Raw genomic sequence first — 18,260 nt, 5'->3', positions numbered from 1 at the left:
ATTACAACAAAATAACTACGAAGGTACTACTCTAGAAACATGCGCAATATGTTATCCCCCCTCAGTGAGATGAGAAAGATTTCACTTCACTGAAGTGACACTCAGCTGAGCACTGAAGGACAGGACATAGAGGAAGACCAATCAATTTCAGAGAAATCATGACAAAGAAAATCATATTTGAAAAAGTACATAAAAAGAACTACAGGGCTTCCCTCGTGGCGCAGTGGTTGAGAGTCCGCCTGCCGATGCAGGGGACATGGGTTCGTGCCCTAGTCCAAGAAGATCCCACATGCTGTGGAGCGGCTGGGCCTGTGAGCCATGGCCGCTGAGCCTGCGTGTCCGGAGCCTGTGCTCCGCAACGAGAGAGGCCACAACAGTGAGAGGCCTGCGTACCGCAAAAACAAAAAAACAAACAAAAAAACTACAACCCCTCTCCCCCGCAAAAGGTGAAGGATACGAGTAGGCAATACACAGAAGAGAAAAACAGGAAACAGTAGCAAACAGGGAAATGTGAATTAAAATATTTTACTAATCATCTAACTGGCAAAAGTAAGTGTGATAATACTAAGTGTTGACTAAGAATGGGGAAATAAATGCTCTTATCAAAGTGCACACTGGTATAGCCAGTCATTTTGGAGAGTGAAATGGGAATATCCATTAAAGTTTAAATTTTAAAATATGCATACCATTTAACCTAGTAATTTCATTTCTCTGCCTCTACCCTAAACAAACACTACCACGTGCACGCAAGGATACAAATACAACAAAATGCGGTTCAATGAAGCACTGTTTGAGATAGTAAAAAATGGAAATAGTTTAAAACGTTTACCCACGAGGCAATGATTTTTTTCAAAACTATGGTACAGGGAATTCCCCGGCAGTCCAGTGGTTAAGGACCTGGCGCTTTCACTGCTGGGGGCCCAGGTTCCATCCCTGGTGGGGGAACTAATATCCCACAGGCCATGTGGCATAGCCAAACAAAAAAACCCCCAAAACAAACAAATAAAAAACCCCACAAAAAACTATGGTACATTCATACTATTATGTATGACACAGCAGTTGAAAAAATGAGCTGGATCTATGTAAACCAAAATAGAGCAAATTCTAAGACATTAAGTAAAAAAAAAAAAAAAGCCAGATGTAAAATACGCTATCTAATCCAATCTAAATCTAATCAATTTCTATATAAACATCTATGTGTCAATATATGCAAATGCACAGAAAAGGGTCTGAATGGATACACAGAGAGCTAAACTTGCCTGATTTTTAAAAAGCACCGTAGAATATGCATAGAAAAAAAATGAAGGGAGAGGAGGCGGGAGGTGGGGCTGGGCAGAGGATTTGAAGGGCTGCTTATTCTTAGCTTAATGCTAATACTGTGGACTTTTATTCTCTATGTAAACATCTGAAAGAAAAAGGTCACTGTGATGACACGATTTTCCTGGTTACCAAGCCTTCTGTTCCTGCTATTCCCTCTGCTATTCTGACAACTATTCTTATCTACAGGGTGAGTCTACCCATTCCTTCATAGGCCCTCACCACACAATTTAATACACTGTTAACTCACTGTAGATGGGGATGATAATTCTGTCCACCATGAAAGTAAACACCCACTAAACTCATAATAAACATTTATAGATTTAAAACTCTGAAAGGCTTAGGAAATCTCTTCTGTAGTGGGAAAGTCCTCGGATAGTAGAACATCAGATCTGTGACTGAACTAGAAAACTCATTTCCAGGTCTTTGATTCTAAATTAAGCCAACAGTACAGGTGATAGATCAGAAACTAAAGAAATAGCTGAAAATAGAAGTGAACAATTTGAGGGTCAGATCATTAAAGTACATAGAACATGCCCACCAAGGTCAAACTTTTATTTAGCTTAGCTCTCTCTGCTAGGCCAACTACAAACCTTATTCTGGGCCACCTAAACCTGTCCTTACATTAATACATACAGGCTTTGTTCAACTATACACGTTTATTACATAGATGCAATCATAACACACATAATTTTGTGTCTTTTATCTGTTTCAGTATTTTTATAATTTATAATTAACTTTTAAGAGCTGCAAAATATGCCATCCAGCATTCACACAATAGGCTGCCATTAACCATTCCCGTAAAGGGTTGGACACCTAGACTGTTTCCAGCTATTTGCTTTTCTAATTAGCTATTATAATGGTGGAAAACTGGAAACAACCTAAATGTCCAACTAGACAGGCATAATTTTCTATAAAATTAAATATCAAATAGTCATAAAAAGATGCTGAAGACCCAGAGGTGTTGCTAATTGAGCGAAATAAGTTCCAGAACATTTTGCCCAGTATAATCTTTTTCAAAATATATATTAGCATAGAAAAGTTTAGAAATGTCATCAATGATTATTTCTGGGAAGAACTGTAGGTGACTAGTTTTTCTTTTCTCTGCATTTCCTATCTTTTCTACAACGACCATGGATTACACTTCTAAACAGTAATATTTACGAAGCATTTAATACTCAAATGTTCAGCGAAGAAGAATACAAAATTATAAAATTCATATGTAAGAGCTAATTTTTTTAAAAGGCAAGAAACAGACTACCCACAAGAGACTTTACTTTTCCATGTTTTTTTGCATTTCTTCCAGTGAGTTCACAGGCTCTCCAAGGAGGTCTAGGAGTGGAATCACTGGGTCAAAGTACCCTGGTATGGCTTTGACTTCTGGTGGAGAGAGCCCCAACAGCTCACACTGTCGTCAGCATGGTCCCTGACTACCTGAGTACCTCTCACCTTAAAGCAATTCTCATCTGACATGAGCTGCTCAGCCTTCCGCTGATATGTTGACTCCAGGAGGCTCCTTGAGGTCTGTGTATTCAGCTGGCCTCCAGTGGCCCCATTATTGTTTTCCGCCAGGTACAGGTCAGTCACTTGTACACAGATCTCATCACTCACGATGTGCTGCAGCTGGAATCAAGCAAAGGCAAGTCATCAGGGAACCAAACATATAGTTCTCCCTGTCATACACTCAGCCTCCCTTTGGTGGTTCCAATCACTCAGCTCAAAAAGGTTTTTCCAGGGCCTCCCTGGTGGCGCAGTGGCTGAGAGTCTGCCTGCCGATGCAGGGCATACGGGTTCATGCCCCGGTCCGGGAAGATCCCACATGCCGCGGAGCGGCTGGGCCCGTGAGCCATGGCCGATGAGCCTGCGCGTCCAGAGCCCGTGCTCTGCAACGGGAGAGGCCACAACAGTGAGAGGCCCGTGTACCGCAAAAAGAAAAAAAAAAAGGGTTTTCTGGTTGATCATTTTAGAACATTAATCATACAAAACCACTATCTTATTTTCTTGGAGAATAACCAAGCCAAAATCTTCAACCGTATCTCTGGTCCATGAATAAAATGTTCATATATATTTAAAAGCAAAACCATAAGCAACTCAGGTTAATGTGCTGCTTATTTAAAGTTCTAAGGAACTTAAGAAAAATTTTTTTACATGAAAGAAAATTTCCATGGCTTCCTAATTTTATGGCACTTCTTTACCATTTACAATTTCCTTTCATACGTATTCTCAGTTGATCCACACAACTACCCTGGGAAGCAGGCTGGAGAAGGGTACCCTACTATATTGATATATGAGACAAATTTACATGTTAGATAAGAAAACTCATGTGTGCTAAGGTGAGGAGACGGACTTCGGAGAACCATGAAAGCAAGATCCATGTCTACATTCACAGCCCTAGTACAAAGTCTGAAACTCAATAGGCACTGAGGAAGCTGTTACTGAATTAATCTATCATGGGTGCTCAGCTGAAGGAGCTGAGTTAGGACTAATATTTCTAACACACCCCCTATTTTTCCACATCTGATAATAAAAGTATAGTATTTTAAATTGTAGGTAAATTAACTCATTTTCAACACAGGTCAATCACGACTGACTACTGGTAACTTCTGAAACTATCTTATTAAACTATCTGATGACTACAAAGTTGAATCTTTCAGAGATTCTATTCTCATAGGTCATGACGATATATCTACTGTGAAATAAAAATTCTCTCAGATGAAACTTTACCCATTAAAATACCAGAGAATGTGAAAAAGAGATACAAGAAAGCAAAATGTTAATTGCAGTATCAATTTGTCTATTTTACTTTAAAATTCTCATAACCACTAAGCCATTCTATTTTTAGGAAGATACACTCTTTTTGAAGTGCTAGTAACTATGACAACTACTTATTTTTAACATTTAAAAAACTCTTAAGTGACAAGTATGTGTATTTGTAGATAAATGGACAAGGTGCAAGGTCAGAAGGGTGAGTGACCTGATGGTGGCAGAAAGGCCAGCAACTGGAGGTGGTTAAATTACAATTAGTCTATACAATGGCTTTTAATGTGACCATTAAAATAATGCTTATGATAACTTGATAATACGGGCGAAGGCTTAAAATACAGTGTTTAAGAGAGAAAAAAAGCAGTGCATGTCCAAAGCATGGTCTCTATCGTGTAGATACTTCTTTATACCTTCCTGTAAAAGGAGACCACGTCACCGACTCCCTATCCACACCCTCTCCTTGGATATCTGGCCCCTTCTAGTCTTTGGAAAGGGCAGCATTACAAATCCAGGGACAACTAGGCAACTCTCATCCCCACACTAGGCTGGTTAGATTCTCTCTCCTGCTAAATTGAAATGACACCATGAGTGTATCTGGTAGACTTTTTACAGAGGAGCACCTGGATGGAAAGGTTGGTAATGCCAGGGCCAGAGGCACTGCCGTGGCAAGTGAAAGCCTCAGGTGCTGGAGAAGCCTTGAATACGGGCTGAGTGTTCATCTGAAGAGAGAAGCATGAGGATGGGGGAGATGTCCAGAAAGAAGGCATGCAGGAGAGGGAAAAAAAAACCTCCCCAGTCTAACCCCTAGATGGTCTGGCCATATTTTGAGTCCCACACCAGATGTCTGTGAGACTGCCTATTGTATTCTTAAGACAAACCCCTCTTAAACTAGTCTAGAAAAGTAAGATAAATATATGGTTTGACCTTGAAATATATGTTCCACCTCCAGTCAGCAATGAACGCTGGGAGAACAGCAAAGAAGATAAGGAGAGTAAGAAATGTTATACCTCCAATTCAGGAGTTAAGCTGAGGAGCATAAATGTATTTTAAAAACAATGGATTCAGATTTCTGGATAAAACCTGTCTCCATAAAAAAAGATCAGACCTTACGTATTATTGACTCAAAATCATAACCAGGTGCTTCTAGTAAATGGACTAATTATATCTATTTAAAAAACCAACCTTGGGGGCTTCCCTGGTGGCGCAGTGGTTGAGAGTCCGCCTGCCGATGCAGGGGACATGGGTTCGTGCCCCGGTCTGGGAAGATCCCACATGCCTCAGAGCGGCTGGGCCCGTGAGCCATGGCCGCTAAGCCTGCGTGTCCGGAGCCTGTGCTCCGCAACGGGAGAGGCCACAACGGTGAGAGGCCCGCGTACAGCAAAAAATCCCCAAAAACAAACAAACAAAAAACCAACCTTGGGCTTATAAAAAAATAAATAAGCTTGTTGTATTAGATTTTTAAAGTTGTGCTGGTAGTATGAAAGACTTTACTTCTAGCTGTAGCAACAGCAAACTTGTAAACAGAAACATAAGCACATGGTAACTGAAGTCTTTTATGTAAACCTAGGGGACATTAACAGGCATTAGTCTCTCAAAAATTATGACCATAGCTGATTGTATACATGTAAAGATTTCTGTCCATCACCATTAAGACCCCTTAAGGGACGGCCTAATAACCACTTCAACTTTCAGCTCTCTGCCTGACAACTTTTGTGAAGATGCCAAGATTCAGTTATGTGAAGCAACATTCCTTGACTCTCAGCAGATCCTGTGAGAGGGGTGCAGAGCCATGCATCCTTCTAAATTCAAGGTAAAAGCATGAGTACTTTGCAAAGGATTCCATATTTTATCCGAGGAAAACACTGAACAAGCTTTTCTTTCCATAGTAGTGGTGTGGACTCTAGAATTAGAATTGTCTTTTTAAAAGTTTTCACTTTGGGCTTCCCCGGTGGCGCAGTGGTTGAGAGTCCGCCTGCCGATGCAGGGGACACGGGTTCGTGCCCCGGTCCGGGAAGATCCCACGTGCCGCGGAGCGGCTGCGCCCGTGAGCCATGGCCGCTGAGCCTGCGCGTCCGGAGCCTGTGCTCCGCAACAGGAGAGGCCACAACAGTGAGAGCCCGCGTACCGCCAAAAAAAAAAAAAAAAAAAAAAGTTTTCACTTTAAAGAAAGTGGTGCACTATCAACAGACTCTGATCCCTTCAAAAGTTCAGAACTAAAGGCAAAGGAATGGAAACCTATTACATGTTATTTGCTATAAAATTATTGTTGTAAAGAACAACATATTTACAAACTTCCAGGGTGCCACAAGAATAAATCAAAAAACCAACTACAAGTCTAACTCAGAGGGAATCTCAGATAGTGAGGTGGACAGAGTATTATAAAAAGATGTATGAAACCCTTCCTGTAAAAAGAACTTCAAATGTTAAATAAGGAAAGTCCATAGAATTACCAACACCTAAAGAAGAGGAAACTGAGCTCACGCCTGGTACCCAACGTAAGAGCTGGGAGGGTAGGGCAGGGGGTCAGGACCAGTGCTGGGGGTAAAACATCACGTCTCACGTAGGCTCATACTCCCAGGGCATGCTGAGCAAAGCAAAGGAGTCAACCACATGGCTGAAGTACTCCCACTCTGTTAACAGGAGAAATCCGACATCACAGCACATTAACCTCTCCCTCCCCTCTACAGAACCATGCGTTCATAAACATCATTATATGAGGAAACTGACTTTGCTTTCCCAACAGAAATCTTGCCTTTTCTCTTTCCTGAATCCATCTGTAGACTTTCTCCCTCACCAACCCTAGCCTCCGCCATGCCCTCACCTGTCTGACAATGCTCTGGATGAGTTTGTCCATGGTAAAGGCAATGTAGGCATGAATGGTAAACATCTCTCTTAGCGAATCTTCATACTGTGAAGAGTCTATGTTGCCATCCAGCAGGCTCCGCACCATATCCAGGAAAGCTGGGTAATAATCTTCTACATCAACGTCCACTGTGGGAGAGATGGGAGAGATGAGGCCTCACCCTGCTAAGAAAAGATCGGAAGAGAAGGCAGGGCAAATCCCACAGCTGGCCTAAAGAGCACTTAACAGAACAAATCTAGGTGTTTAGTCTGCAGCAGAGAGACGAGATCTGACAGGTGGCTACAACCCCCAGCACTGTCTATTAAAGGAGAGTGACTCTGCAACTTTAACAGCGGCTTCTAACACTGCGACTGACCATGCCTGAAAAACACTTATTTACAGTATGGCCTGGCTGTGCGTGACAGGAGAGCAAAATATCCCAGGGAAGAAGTTTCGTCAAAAAGTTCTTGGCTCCCCTGCTAAGATAGGAACCTGCTCTCGCAGCCTACGAAGAGCATCCCTCACACGGTTCTCCTGCTCATACAACTCTTTCAACGGAGCATCAAGGGCTGAAGAGAAAAGGCAGACGGAACCATACTCTAGCACTAGGAAACCTCTCGGGAACAGAAAAAGAGGAGTGCAGATTAAATCCCCTATGAATAATGAAGTGATCTGCATTTGTCAAAGTCCTTTTGTTTAAAAATGGATTCCCAATATTGTGCTTCACAAATTACATTAAATGATTCGTACTTGCTGCATATGAATCACTTCAACCACCAGCTGGCACCTTATCAGTTGTTACAGGGACGTCTGGCAACTAGCAGCGTGCACAAGGAAAGGTGAAAGGACTCCGCCTTTAGCTCACTAAAACAAGACCCATTTACACAAAGCTCAAAAACAGGCAACTCTGATCTCCAGCGCTGGCAATCAAGACTGTGGCACGACGGGGCTACTGGTTATGTTGTTTCTTGATCAGGGTGCTGGTTATCAGGTGTGTTTGCTTTGTAAAAATTCACTGAGCTACACAATTCGGATGTGTATACTTTTCTATGTTTTGCACTTCAACAAAAAGTTCACTGAAATGAAAAAAAATTACAACAAGAACTCTTTGTCTTTGACATTTAGTTACCTCTCTGTAAAATATAGGGGAAAAAAGGCTGAGAGCACAAGCTGAGTCCATTTCCATTTATCTCAAGTGTGATGGATTCATTCAAGACAGGTTAAACAGGACAACTACTGTTTAAAAGAAGCAACTGGCTTGAGTTTCATTACAGAACATTACCTTGTCCGGATCCACAGCATAGGAACGGGCTGTGCTACTGCCATGAAAAAATGCTTTCATGTCAGAATAAAGCTATGAGTGCTATTAGCGCAAACCACATGACCCACGATCAGTGTGAGGCTTGACATTATTACTCAAGAACAAACTGTAAGCCTCAAACCAGGTTACGTCAACGGTCAAGCCAGGATTAGGTCATCTTCTGTCTCATTTCTACCCAAGCAGATGGAATCACTATACTGAAGTCTCTCAAGCTAGTACTAATCCAGATAAAGTCTTTTAGAATTAATTCCCAGGTTCATTAGCTCTTCAACAGATAGAAGGCCAGGGCTTCAAATGGGCTTCTTACACCAGTAACAGTTTTTAAAAAAAAAAAAAAAGAAAGAAAAGAAAGGATAATTCACTCCAAAGATTGGCTATTTCCTAAAGAGCACAGAAGAAAGGCTTCACAAAAAAGCTTTTGGCTCACAGCTTAAGCACCTAACTTATGACCTGAAGAGATATCTAGAAGCAAGCAGCATAGAATTACTTAGAGGATATGGTGGCTTCCTTAATCCTCATTTATTTTCCTTTTCCTGAGTCTTCTATCTTCATTCCTGCTCTGCCTGTTCTGCTGTCTCAAACCATCTCTTGAGTCCCCATCTCCTCTTTTGCATCTGTCTCAGGCATGAACAACTAGGAATTTATGTTCTGTCATGGAATGAAACCAACTATGATGTTTGAGTCACGTCTCTGTCCTTTCAAACACTTTGCAATAACCCAGAGATCTGCCATTTGGGAAACTGACAGTAACTGACACCCACTTCCCTGGTATCCATAGTACCAGCTATTGAGTGTCCACGATCCAAGCAGTGCACAGGGTGCTTCGCATATTTTCTCCAATTGTCCCAACAACCCCAAGAGACAAGTAGTACCTCCATTTTACAGGTAAACAGGTTCACAGAGTTTAAGTAAGGTCACACAACCAGTAAACTGCGGTGCTAGGATTTGAACCTAGCCAGCCTCTAAGGCCTGCCTGTGCTCTATGTATAAAAGAAAGCAGTCCTGAGTCTAACTAGGCCCTGAGGTCCCCAACCCCTCACATCTTCTGTAGACTGACAATCTAAGCACTCACTAGGTTCTTTGAGACGTAGCTGGATGGCGGGGCTGTCACTCTTGTCTCGCTTTATGCCCAACACTTCCCGTTCCCACTCTCTCTCTCGGTTTTCTTCTTCAATTTGCCGTTCAGCTTGGGAACAAATCCGCAGCAGCCTCAAGCAGAGTATCTGGTGCAGTCGCATAAAGATATACCAGTTATTATTAACATAGAAGAGGTTGTATACTTCATCCATCCCTCTTAACTTCTGAGCTGCTGTGTTACTGAACAGTAGCTTGGACTTAGGGGGACTGCCCCCAACACCATTGTGCTTCTTAGCCGCCCCTGTGGCTTCATCTACATCCATCTCTTCTTCTTCCTCTTCCTCTACATCCGAGAGATCACCTCTCTGAGCAAAGAGCAGATCTGGAATAAAATGATGCATGATTTGCTTGATTTTATATTTGTCCTCCTTCTGAATGCCTGTCTGCCTCTTCACATGGTGGATAATCAGAGCAGCAGCATCTTCCAGAATCTGTTTGTCTTCGTAGGCAAGTGAGAGGTGTGGGCCAACAGGTACACCAGCATTTTCTTCCGTAGCCTGCTCTTGCCTCTAACAGGGGAGAGAGACAAAGTATTACGCGACGTACCTACAGGAACAACAAACAGACCTATGAGACTACACCAGCAGTACTTTCTATTAACCACAGTGGCCATTATTTTCTAATCCAAAACTTCCAGAAACAAAAAGATAATGTGCGAGATGTGGTTTGATACCAAAATGATCGGTGCCTTCCAGACATTGAAGACTTATAAGAGACAATGGGACAGAACTGGGACCATCTTTTAAAATTCCGGATTAGTATTTATGGAGGATACGATATGAAGTCTAGGATTTACTTTAAAATCCTTCTGGGGTGGGAGTGTGGAAGGTGGCAGATATAACAAAATTGGCAAAATAGGTGATTAAGTTTATGTAAGATCTCATTTTACTATTCTCTCCCCTTTTGTGTATGTTTGATAGTTTCATAATACAAAGTTTTTTCAAATTCAAGATCACACCACTTCTAGGAATTCTCAATCACACTGTATTTGTTTCTATCCACCCCCTAAGACTGTGAGCTCAAAGAAAGCAGGATTAATTTCTTATTCATCTCTGTATCCTAGCTCCCAGTTCTCTATATAATCCTGGTAAGGATGCCGAATAAACAAGGATTAGGAAGAGTCTAGGGGGAGTCCTCTGGCGGTCCAGTGATTAGGACTACACACTCTCAGTGTGGAGGGCCCAGCTTCGAGGAACTAAAATCCCACAAGCCACACAGTGCGGCCAAAAAAAAAAAAAAAAAAAAAAGTCTGGGGATCAATGATAGTATTTTAAGCTGTGGGAAGTTGAGATGGGCTACATGAAGGAATATAAGGTACTGTTGGAAGGAAACAGATAGGGAGAGAAGTGGGAGAGGGGGGTAGTGGGCATGAACGGAAACCAGGATGGGAAACTAGTAAAACAGCTTAGTGAGGCTTAGACTTAAAATGGTAGAATCGGGAATAGAAGTCTATGCTATGAAGCAAGAATCAACAAGTTTTGGAGGGTCTCACATTCATATAACAAAGGTAATCTGCAGCAGTCAAAGCTATGCTGAACATACAGACGGGGGACGTCGCACAGATGTAGAGACCTCCAGCTCACCTCATCATAGATACTCTCAATCTCGTTGAGTAAGCTCTTAGACCTCAGGACCTTGGTGTCATTTTGTTTAAAGTTGATGCCTTGGTGGTCCAGAGATTTCAAGTAGTATTTCTCATTTTGCTCTCTCCACACCTTGTTAAAGCCTCTCTGAGCTTCTCGCCATTCTTCCTCTTTCATCTTCAACCTAGTGGAGTGGAAGGTGGAAAAACAAGACATGGGAATCGAGATGAGGGAATTTTAAGGCAGGGAGTCATACTGGAATCCTGGCTCTGCCATATTAGCCATATAAGACTGTCTCTTTATCAGTAAAATAGGGGTAACAGCACCTAATCTCATAAGGGTTTAGAAGCAAGAAATATGTCAGGTTTATTTTATTTCGAAGGTCAAAAGATATAGCAGATCTGCCAAAACTGTTGGCAACTTTGGGGTAAATTTTATTCAAACCAGTCTTGAACTCTGATACATGAGAAATTTAATCATTCAAGACTTACTTTGGGGAAGTAATTTGTCCCAAAGTCAGAAATCTTGCCAAGAATAGTTATTTCTCAAACAACATTCCACAGAATACCCTAGAAAAGGAGGTTCTCTTCCTTGGCCAGCTAAAACAAAGTGAAACAAGTTTCTTTGCTACAGGACTTCTGAGAACGTTTATTATGCTACTGTAAACGCAAAAGTCTAAGAGCAGAGAACTTGCACAGAAACGTTCCTCTGGCCACAGTTTGTAAGTTCTAGTGAGAACTGATCCTGATACTCTAGAAGAGAGGAGAGTAAAATCAAAACCAGCACTAGAACTGAAGAATATCCTCCATCTCAAACACAAAAGTTAAATGCTACTGGCAAGGAGAGGAACAGCTTGTGCCAGCTCTTGAGGAGAAGACTAGGGAGGAACAATAAAATCTGGGCACTTGTGCATTGTGCAGCAGGTAAGTTTTCACCAGGTGATATAGACAGAGGCCCCTATGAATCTTAGCTGGGATTCATAGTGTAGTATACAGAGTGCCATGTGCTTGGAGGAGCCTGGGGCTCAGCCCTGGCCTCCTCCTTGATACCTAGCCTTAGGTGGGTTCAACAGCCCCTCTATACCTCAGGCTGAAGTTCTGTTACAAGAAAGAAGACATTCTTGGTAAAAATGGCAAGCTAAGTCTTTTTTAATAACACATATCAATTTTACAAAGACAACGTGATTTTTCTTATTAAAAAACAAAGATGTGAACATTGGTTAGTACTGAGTGGCAGGAACATGGGTGGCTGTTTTCTTCTTTGTTCTTTTCTCTATTTTTTTTTTTTTTTTTTTTTTTTTTTTTTTTTTTTTTTTTTTTTTTTTTTTTTTTTTCTTTTCTCTATTTTAAAATATTACCTCAAACACACAGAGCATTCCACTATGGACTTTAAAGGTTTGTTCTCTACTGCTGGCTACACAGAACCCCATCGGGAAGCTCCACTACCCCACACTCCACCTGATTTCCTACAACCAGGGTTGGGGAGAAATGGAGGTCTCATGGGATAACCAAGTCGAAAAGGAGAATCTTATTTAATGGGACACTATGTCTGTCAAGAAGCACACTGAAGCATGAAGGGCATATTCACTCAGGTACCTTTTAAGGACAATTGGGACGGCAATGGAGGGGTTCTTCCTCAGACCATCAATGATGTCAGCTGCTTTATCAGCATATATCCTTTGGAGGGCTTTTCGATGGATGACTTCTGATGTGCCCCCGAGGGTGTTGTCCAAGCGAAATTTGGCTTGTTCCTCAGCAGACAAGCGGGAAAGCTTCTTCTGTATTGCTTCCAGAACCCGGATCGTTGCCAGATTAGTCTCTAAAACTACATCAAGCTAAAGAAAAAGACAAAGTATGTTCAGGACCCCAACCAGAACAGAATAGCTGTCAGGCGTATAAGGTAGAAGAAGTCAAACTCCTTGGATTTGAACCCTGGCTCTGCCATACCATAGCCATATAAAACTCTGTGTCCTTATAGGTAAAACAGGGATAACACCACGTACTCTCATAAGGTTGTTTTCTGGATTTAACAGTACAATCCATGTAAAGGATTTAGCACGATGCCAGGCACGCAACAAACATCCAATAAATGATGGCTAAGCGGTAGTTAATACTTGTACCACCACCAGTGTGCTTTACTTAGGACTACTGGCCCCCGGCCCCCACACCAGAGGGACCTAATAGGAGGCAACCTTACAGACACTTTCCCCTGAACTTTCATGAATTACTAAGATGTTACAAACAATAACAACCACTACAACGAAATCCCAAAAAGACCATTCAAGATTACCAATCAGTCTCATGAGTAAGGTTTTTCAGGGTAACTTGAAATGTTTAAATATTTAATAGCCTTGTTCCACATCTAGTAATAATAAGAGCAGTGGCTATCATTCCTATGGACTTCAATGTCGTATCTGTGGGTAACCATTTAAATTCTTACTGAATTTCTGGCATTTTATTTTCTGGCAAGGGCTTAGCCCTGACCTGGTTAAGGATATGACTAGCAACCTTTGAGTTAACTTTTTTCCAAGGCTTAACACAAAATTCTCCAGATGAGAAAGAGAAAATGAAATAAATGAGCAGTCTCAAGGGTCTATGACCAAATGTCTGTGTGTTTCCTAATTTTTGTAGTTTCAGGACTATGGCAGTCATTTTGTCAAATATTTCTGGTCGTCGCCCCACTTTTCCTCAGTTATAGATAAATGATGGATTGAACTTCCTGGCTCCCTTGTGATTAGATAGGGCCATGCAACTAGTTCTAGCAAATGAGTTTTGCACAGGGGAGTCAAAGTAATGTCTATTACCTCTAGGCTAGAGCATTTAAGGGTGCAAGATCCATCTGAGCTCTTTTTCCCTCTAGTCACTGGCACTGTTCAAGATGGTGGCACTCTGTCAGCCTAGGTCCCCAAGCAGTTCTGATGAGCAGAATCTCTTGCTAAACATCATGCACATGTAGTATGATGAAGGAATAAATCTATTTTTTTAAGCCACTGAGATTTGGGGGTTGTCTGTATTGCAGGAATGTTAACCTATACTGATGCATAAAGGATTCAAACTAGTCCATCCCATCCAATCCTAAGTATACGCATGTGCACACACACACATTTCTTGCGTCTTAACTCCTGTAATAACAAGTGGGAAATGAGGCTGTTGCCTCTCATTTGCAGGCATACTAGTCGAGAATAGGAATATCCTGTCAAAAACAGAGGCCAGTCTCTGCTTTCTCACACATCATCTAAACATACTAAACATAGGTAAAAAAGAAATGCTTTCTTTAGCTTGATAAAACTTTCTATAGAAGTTAACATCTGTCACGATTGAGTTTTCTGCAAATGGTTGAAGCTCCTCATAAACACTGGGGCAGAGATGGCCAACCGCCTGCCAGTGGCCAAGCAACATGGGGCTCTTCATTCAAAACATGCCAGAAACAGATGAAGCAAGTGTGAAGGGGGATAACCGGCAGAGAGCTAAATCAGTATGGATGAAAAAAGGAGCAAAACATCTCCCATCCATATGAATGAGCAGGGGCAGTCAGTTTTATATAATAAATACATTAAGTAGGATGCACGTAATTTTACCTCTCAAGACACAGTTAACATTCCATTTTTGTTGCTATCAGTGAACTAGACACTGAGAATTGAGTCCATTTTCAGTACTCCCACTCCTGGTATTGGGGCTGTCTACCAGCTCATTTCTTCACTCCAGCTCTTCCTTTCCCAACCACTTTAAAATAAAGTCCCTAACTCAACTTTCTTTCAAATGGAGCCAAATCAATATCAGAAATATGAAAGAGGAGTTCCAGTTCTCACAGGAGAGCTGGTCTGCTAACCATTTTAAGATACCTGCTAAAAATAATACACACTTTAAGATAAATAATTTAAAACAGCTGCAAGAAAGCCCACTAGGTCTTAAGATACTGATTTTATATACCATGTGGACACAATAACCTTTAAAACACTATTGAAAATTCAAAGGAGTATTATTCAGCCATCAATGGATAATTTCAGTTACAAAGGGTAAGTCACATTTGTCATAAAAATATTACTAATATATTTGACAAAGTCGTAAAACATGGTAAATACAATAAGCATTTACCACAGAAGAACGTGAGCCTCTTGCTCCTTTGTCTTAAAAAACCAACCCTCCCAGGTAGGTATTTAAGATATCCTCTTGTTCCAAATCTCCCATTTCCCCAAATTTCAAATGATAAAGGAGCTTGTACCTCAAAACGTTCATCTTCACAACGATAGATATGTTCTTCATACTGAGTTTTCTTGGAGCTAACAAAGGTGGAGTCCTCAGACCAGGAGGGGAAGGAAACCCAGGTATCATTTAAAACCTTTGGGTAAAAGAAGAGAAATTGAAACAAAAGTGTAGAAGTTTTCAGGTGATTCAGCGTTCTCAATAAAAAAGACAACGCTTTAGGGGAGGGAAGAAACAGTTAACATTACAATTTTCACCTTTAGCAAGTTTAAAAAGATAGTAAGAAAAAGGCTCTCAATAAAGGTATAAAACATTTTCTTTTGAAAAAAGACAGAAAAGCATTTTGATTTCCTCATTCATGTAAATTCTCCATCCCAGGTACCACTCCCTTCTGGAGGAAGCTGCGGATTCAGGGCTAATCCTTTCTCAGGGAGGTCTTACCTCTTTACAGAGAGAAGTCCGTCCTGTACACTTGGGCTGCTGGTAACTCTTTGGCAGGGCTCGATAGCTGGAGCCCAACCGTTTACAAGAGGCATAATCTATCTCCATGGCAATGCCCTCTGTGGCTCGTTCCTTTGGAAAGGTTTCCAGATGTACAGACTCCTTATAGCCCAGAAAGTTTTTAAACCAATTAAACAATTCTGGGAATTTCCTGAAGAATCAAACCAAAAATTGGTGAGCAATTAGAAGCATGATGCAGTAATCCTGAGGTGTGACTACCATTATCTGGTGTTGGCTCAGAACTCTACTACCATTGGACAAATTCCAGTGACAATTACTATTTCCTGCCTAAGAAGCAGTGCTTCTGAATACTTGGCTTCTCCTTTTCTTATAGAGTGCTCAAAGACCAATTAAGGTGGTGATGGAAGAACTGTACCAGGCAATAACGAGCCATTTTCTAATCAGGAATATTGCTTCAATGTTCAGATAATTCTTAGGTTGTCAAAGTCAAGATTCTAGAACCCTGGAAGAGATTCGTCTCTATAAAACCTCCAACATTGGTCAGGGGATCAGGAGACCACTAGTCTTGGCCAATGCCCTCTCTGCCTATTTTTTCATCTCCAAAGTTGAACTAGAAGACTTCCTAGAGGAGTCTCTTGACACCGACATTTTATGAGTCAACTGACCCACCACAATCAAATTAATTTTGCCTATCACATACTCCCACAAACTAAGTTTTATTTCACCTCCATATCACACATCAGGGCTAAGCTCCTGACTCCACTTACCCCAGGAACGGGGAGACTAACTGCACAAGCTCCGCCCGAGAGATCACCTCCTGGTTAAAGATAACAAGACAGCGCAGGAAATTTTCATAGGCCTCTGCACTCCGCAGAGCCTTTCGGACCTTACGGAGACAGACGAAAGAAAAATAATTAAGCAAGGAATCAAGGGATCCTGGATTGCTTTTAAAAGACTGGGGAAATTTGAACTGTATTTGACAATATTAAGGAATCAATGTTGGTTTTCTTAGATGTGTTAATGCTGATGCTTGAAAAAAGGTATCATTTAAAAAGGAAACAGTAAAATACTTATGGATGAAATAATACATTATCTGAGATTATCTGAGATTTTGTCCCCAAATAAGAGTATAAGAGTATAAGAGTACACCGGCTAGGAGTTGAGAACCGCTGAGGTTGGATGGCGGTGGCATGAGGAGTCATTTTACTGTTCACTTTAATTTTATATGTTTAAAGTTTTCCATAATAAAAATTCTGAAAAAGAGACCCTGGAGTAAAGAAGACATTCACCGTCTCACATGCCTGATTCTCTGGACCATATCAGAGTTACCCAAGCTTTTATTGCCTCTCCTAACAGGTATGTACAGAAAGAATCTTTGACAACACTCTTTTTGAACTCTGGTAATCTTGAATAATGACCTTTTAAAATAAGGTACTTTTTGTCCTCTGACCTGATTCTTTTCCTTTCTCCACTTATAATATTGAGAATTTTAATATCCAAAATGCTTTAAAAAAATGGCAGAGACAAAGTAATACTAGCCTGGCTAGATGAGCAATCTGGACTTCAATTTCATATATAGACATGTACTTAGTATTGTGGGGGGTGGAGACCCTCACACCAAGCCAAACGGTTTATCAAAAACCCCTTCTCCAGGCTCCCATATACTTTTCATAATGATCAATCAGTAGACACTATACCGAATGTGTACCTTCAGAGCAAATGACGAATATTTACTTTTAATTTTTATTAACTTGTAAACATATACAAAAGCAGACAGAATAGTCTAATGAACCTCTTGTACTCACCCAGCCGCAATGATCAATACATAGTAAATTTTGTTTCATCTATGCCCATTTCCCCCACCACTGAATTTTAAAGCAAACTCCAGACTTTTCATCTACACACACTTCAGTATGTATCTCTAAGAAATAAGTACTTCAAAAATGACCAAAAAAAATACCACCACTCTTTTAAAAATTAACTTACTCGGTCCCCCGTCCCTCACCCTTTCCTTACCATTTGTTGGTTGTGACCTGGACTTCTACATTTGTCTCAAAAGCACCAATGCCCAGGCTGCCCTCAGAAATGGTTCAAGTCAGAGCCAGGGATGCTTAACTGTTTTGCAGCACAGCTCACACAGGCAGAGAGCAATCGGGAGGCAATCATGGAGATGCTAAATCATTTGCCCTTTTGCAAAAAAACAGAGGTGAGGGGCTTCCCTGGTGGCGCAGTTGGCCCCAAAAAAAAAAAAAAAAAAAAAAAAAAAAAAACCCCAGAGGTGCAAGACAGGTTAAGTCACCACCAGATCAATCCAGGCTGGTTCCTGCCAGTGAGAAGTCTGATGTTTGCCAGCTACCACGATTAAAGTAGGCTGCTAATCAAGTTGACTCCAAGGAGGAAGTCAGGCACATACCACACAACACGGTTCAGACCAGTAATCTCAACTCTGGCTGCTCATTAGAATCACCTGGGGAGCTCTGAAAACATACAGTTAGATCAGAATTCCCATGAACCCAATATGCGATACCACAAGTAAGTATCACAAGCAATCAGAAGGTTAAAAGTCATCTTAAGTCCTCAACAATTGGTGCACTGACACTCCCCACTTTTTTTTTTTTTTTTTTTTTTTTTTT

General features: G+C 41.2%; 1 protein-coding gene across 1 annotated transcript in view; it reads right to left on the bottom strand.

Annotated features, from left to right (window-relative positions):
- Positions 1 to 18,260, bottom strand: part of SIN3A (SIN3 transcription regulator family member A) — a 44,166-nt gene that overhangs the window by 10,121 nt on the left and 15,785 nt on the right. The window contains exons 9-16 of the mRNA XM_024761744.1: positions 16,395 to 16,513; positions 15,607 to 15,817; positions 15,185 to 15,301; positions 12,559 to 12,797; positions 10,964 to 11,147; positions 9,316 to 9,889; positions 6,902 to 7,071; positions 2,767 to 2,940 (exon numbers count right to left, since the gene is read on the bottom strand). Coding sequence (XP_024617512.1) covers positions 2,767 to 2,940; positions 6,902 to 7,071; positions 9,316 to 9,889; positions 10,964 to 11,147; positions 12,559 to 12,797; positions 15,185 to 15,301; positions 15,607 to 15,817; positions 16,395 to 16,513 — 1,788 coding nt within the window. The remainder of the gene's footprint in view (positions 1 to 2,766; positions 2,941 to 6,901; positions 7,072 to 9,315; positions 9,890 to 10,963; positions 11,148 to 12,558; positions 12,798 to 15,184; positions 15,302 to 15,606; positions 15,818 to 16,394; positions 16,514 to 18,260) is intronic.

The sequence above is a fragment of the Neophocaena asiaeorientalis genome, unplaced genomic scaffold (assembly GCF_003031525.2).
Source record: "Neophocaena asiaeorientalis asiaeorientalis breed wild unplaced genomic scaffold, Neophocaena_asiaeorientalis_V1.1 scaffold54, whole genome shotgun sequence".
NCBI lineage: Eukaryota > Metazoa > Chordata > Mammalia > Artiodactyla > Phocoenidae > Neophocaena > Neophocaena asiaeorientalis.
The sequence above is the reverse complement of the archived record's forward strand: the minus strand, read 5'-3'. Positions and strand labels throughout refer to the sequence as shown.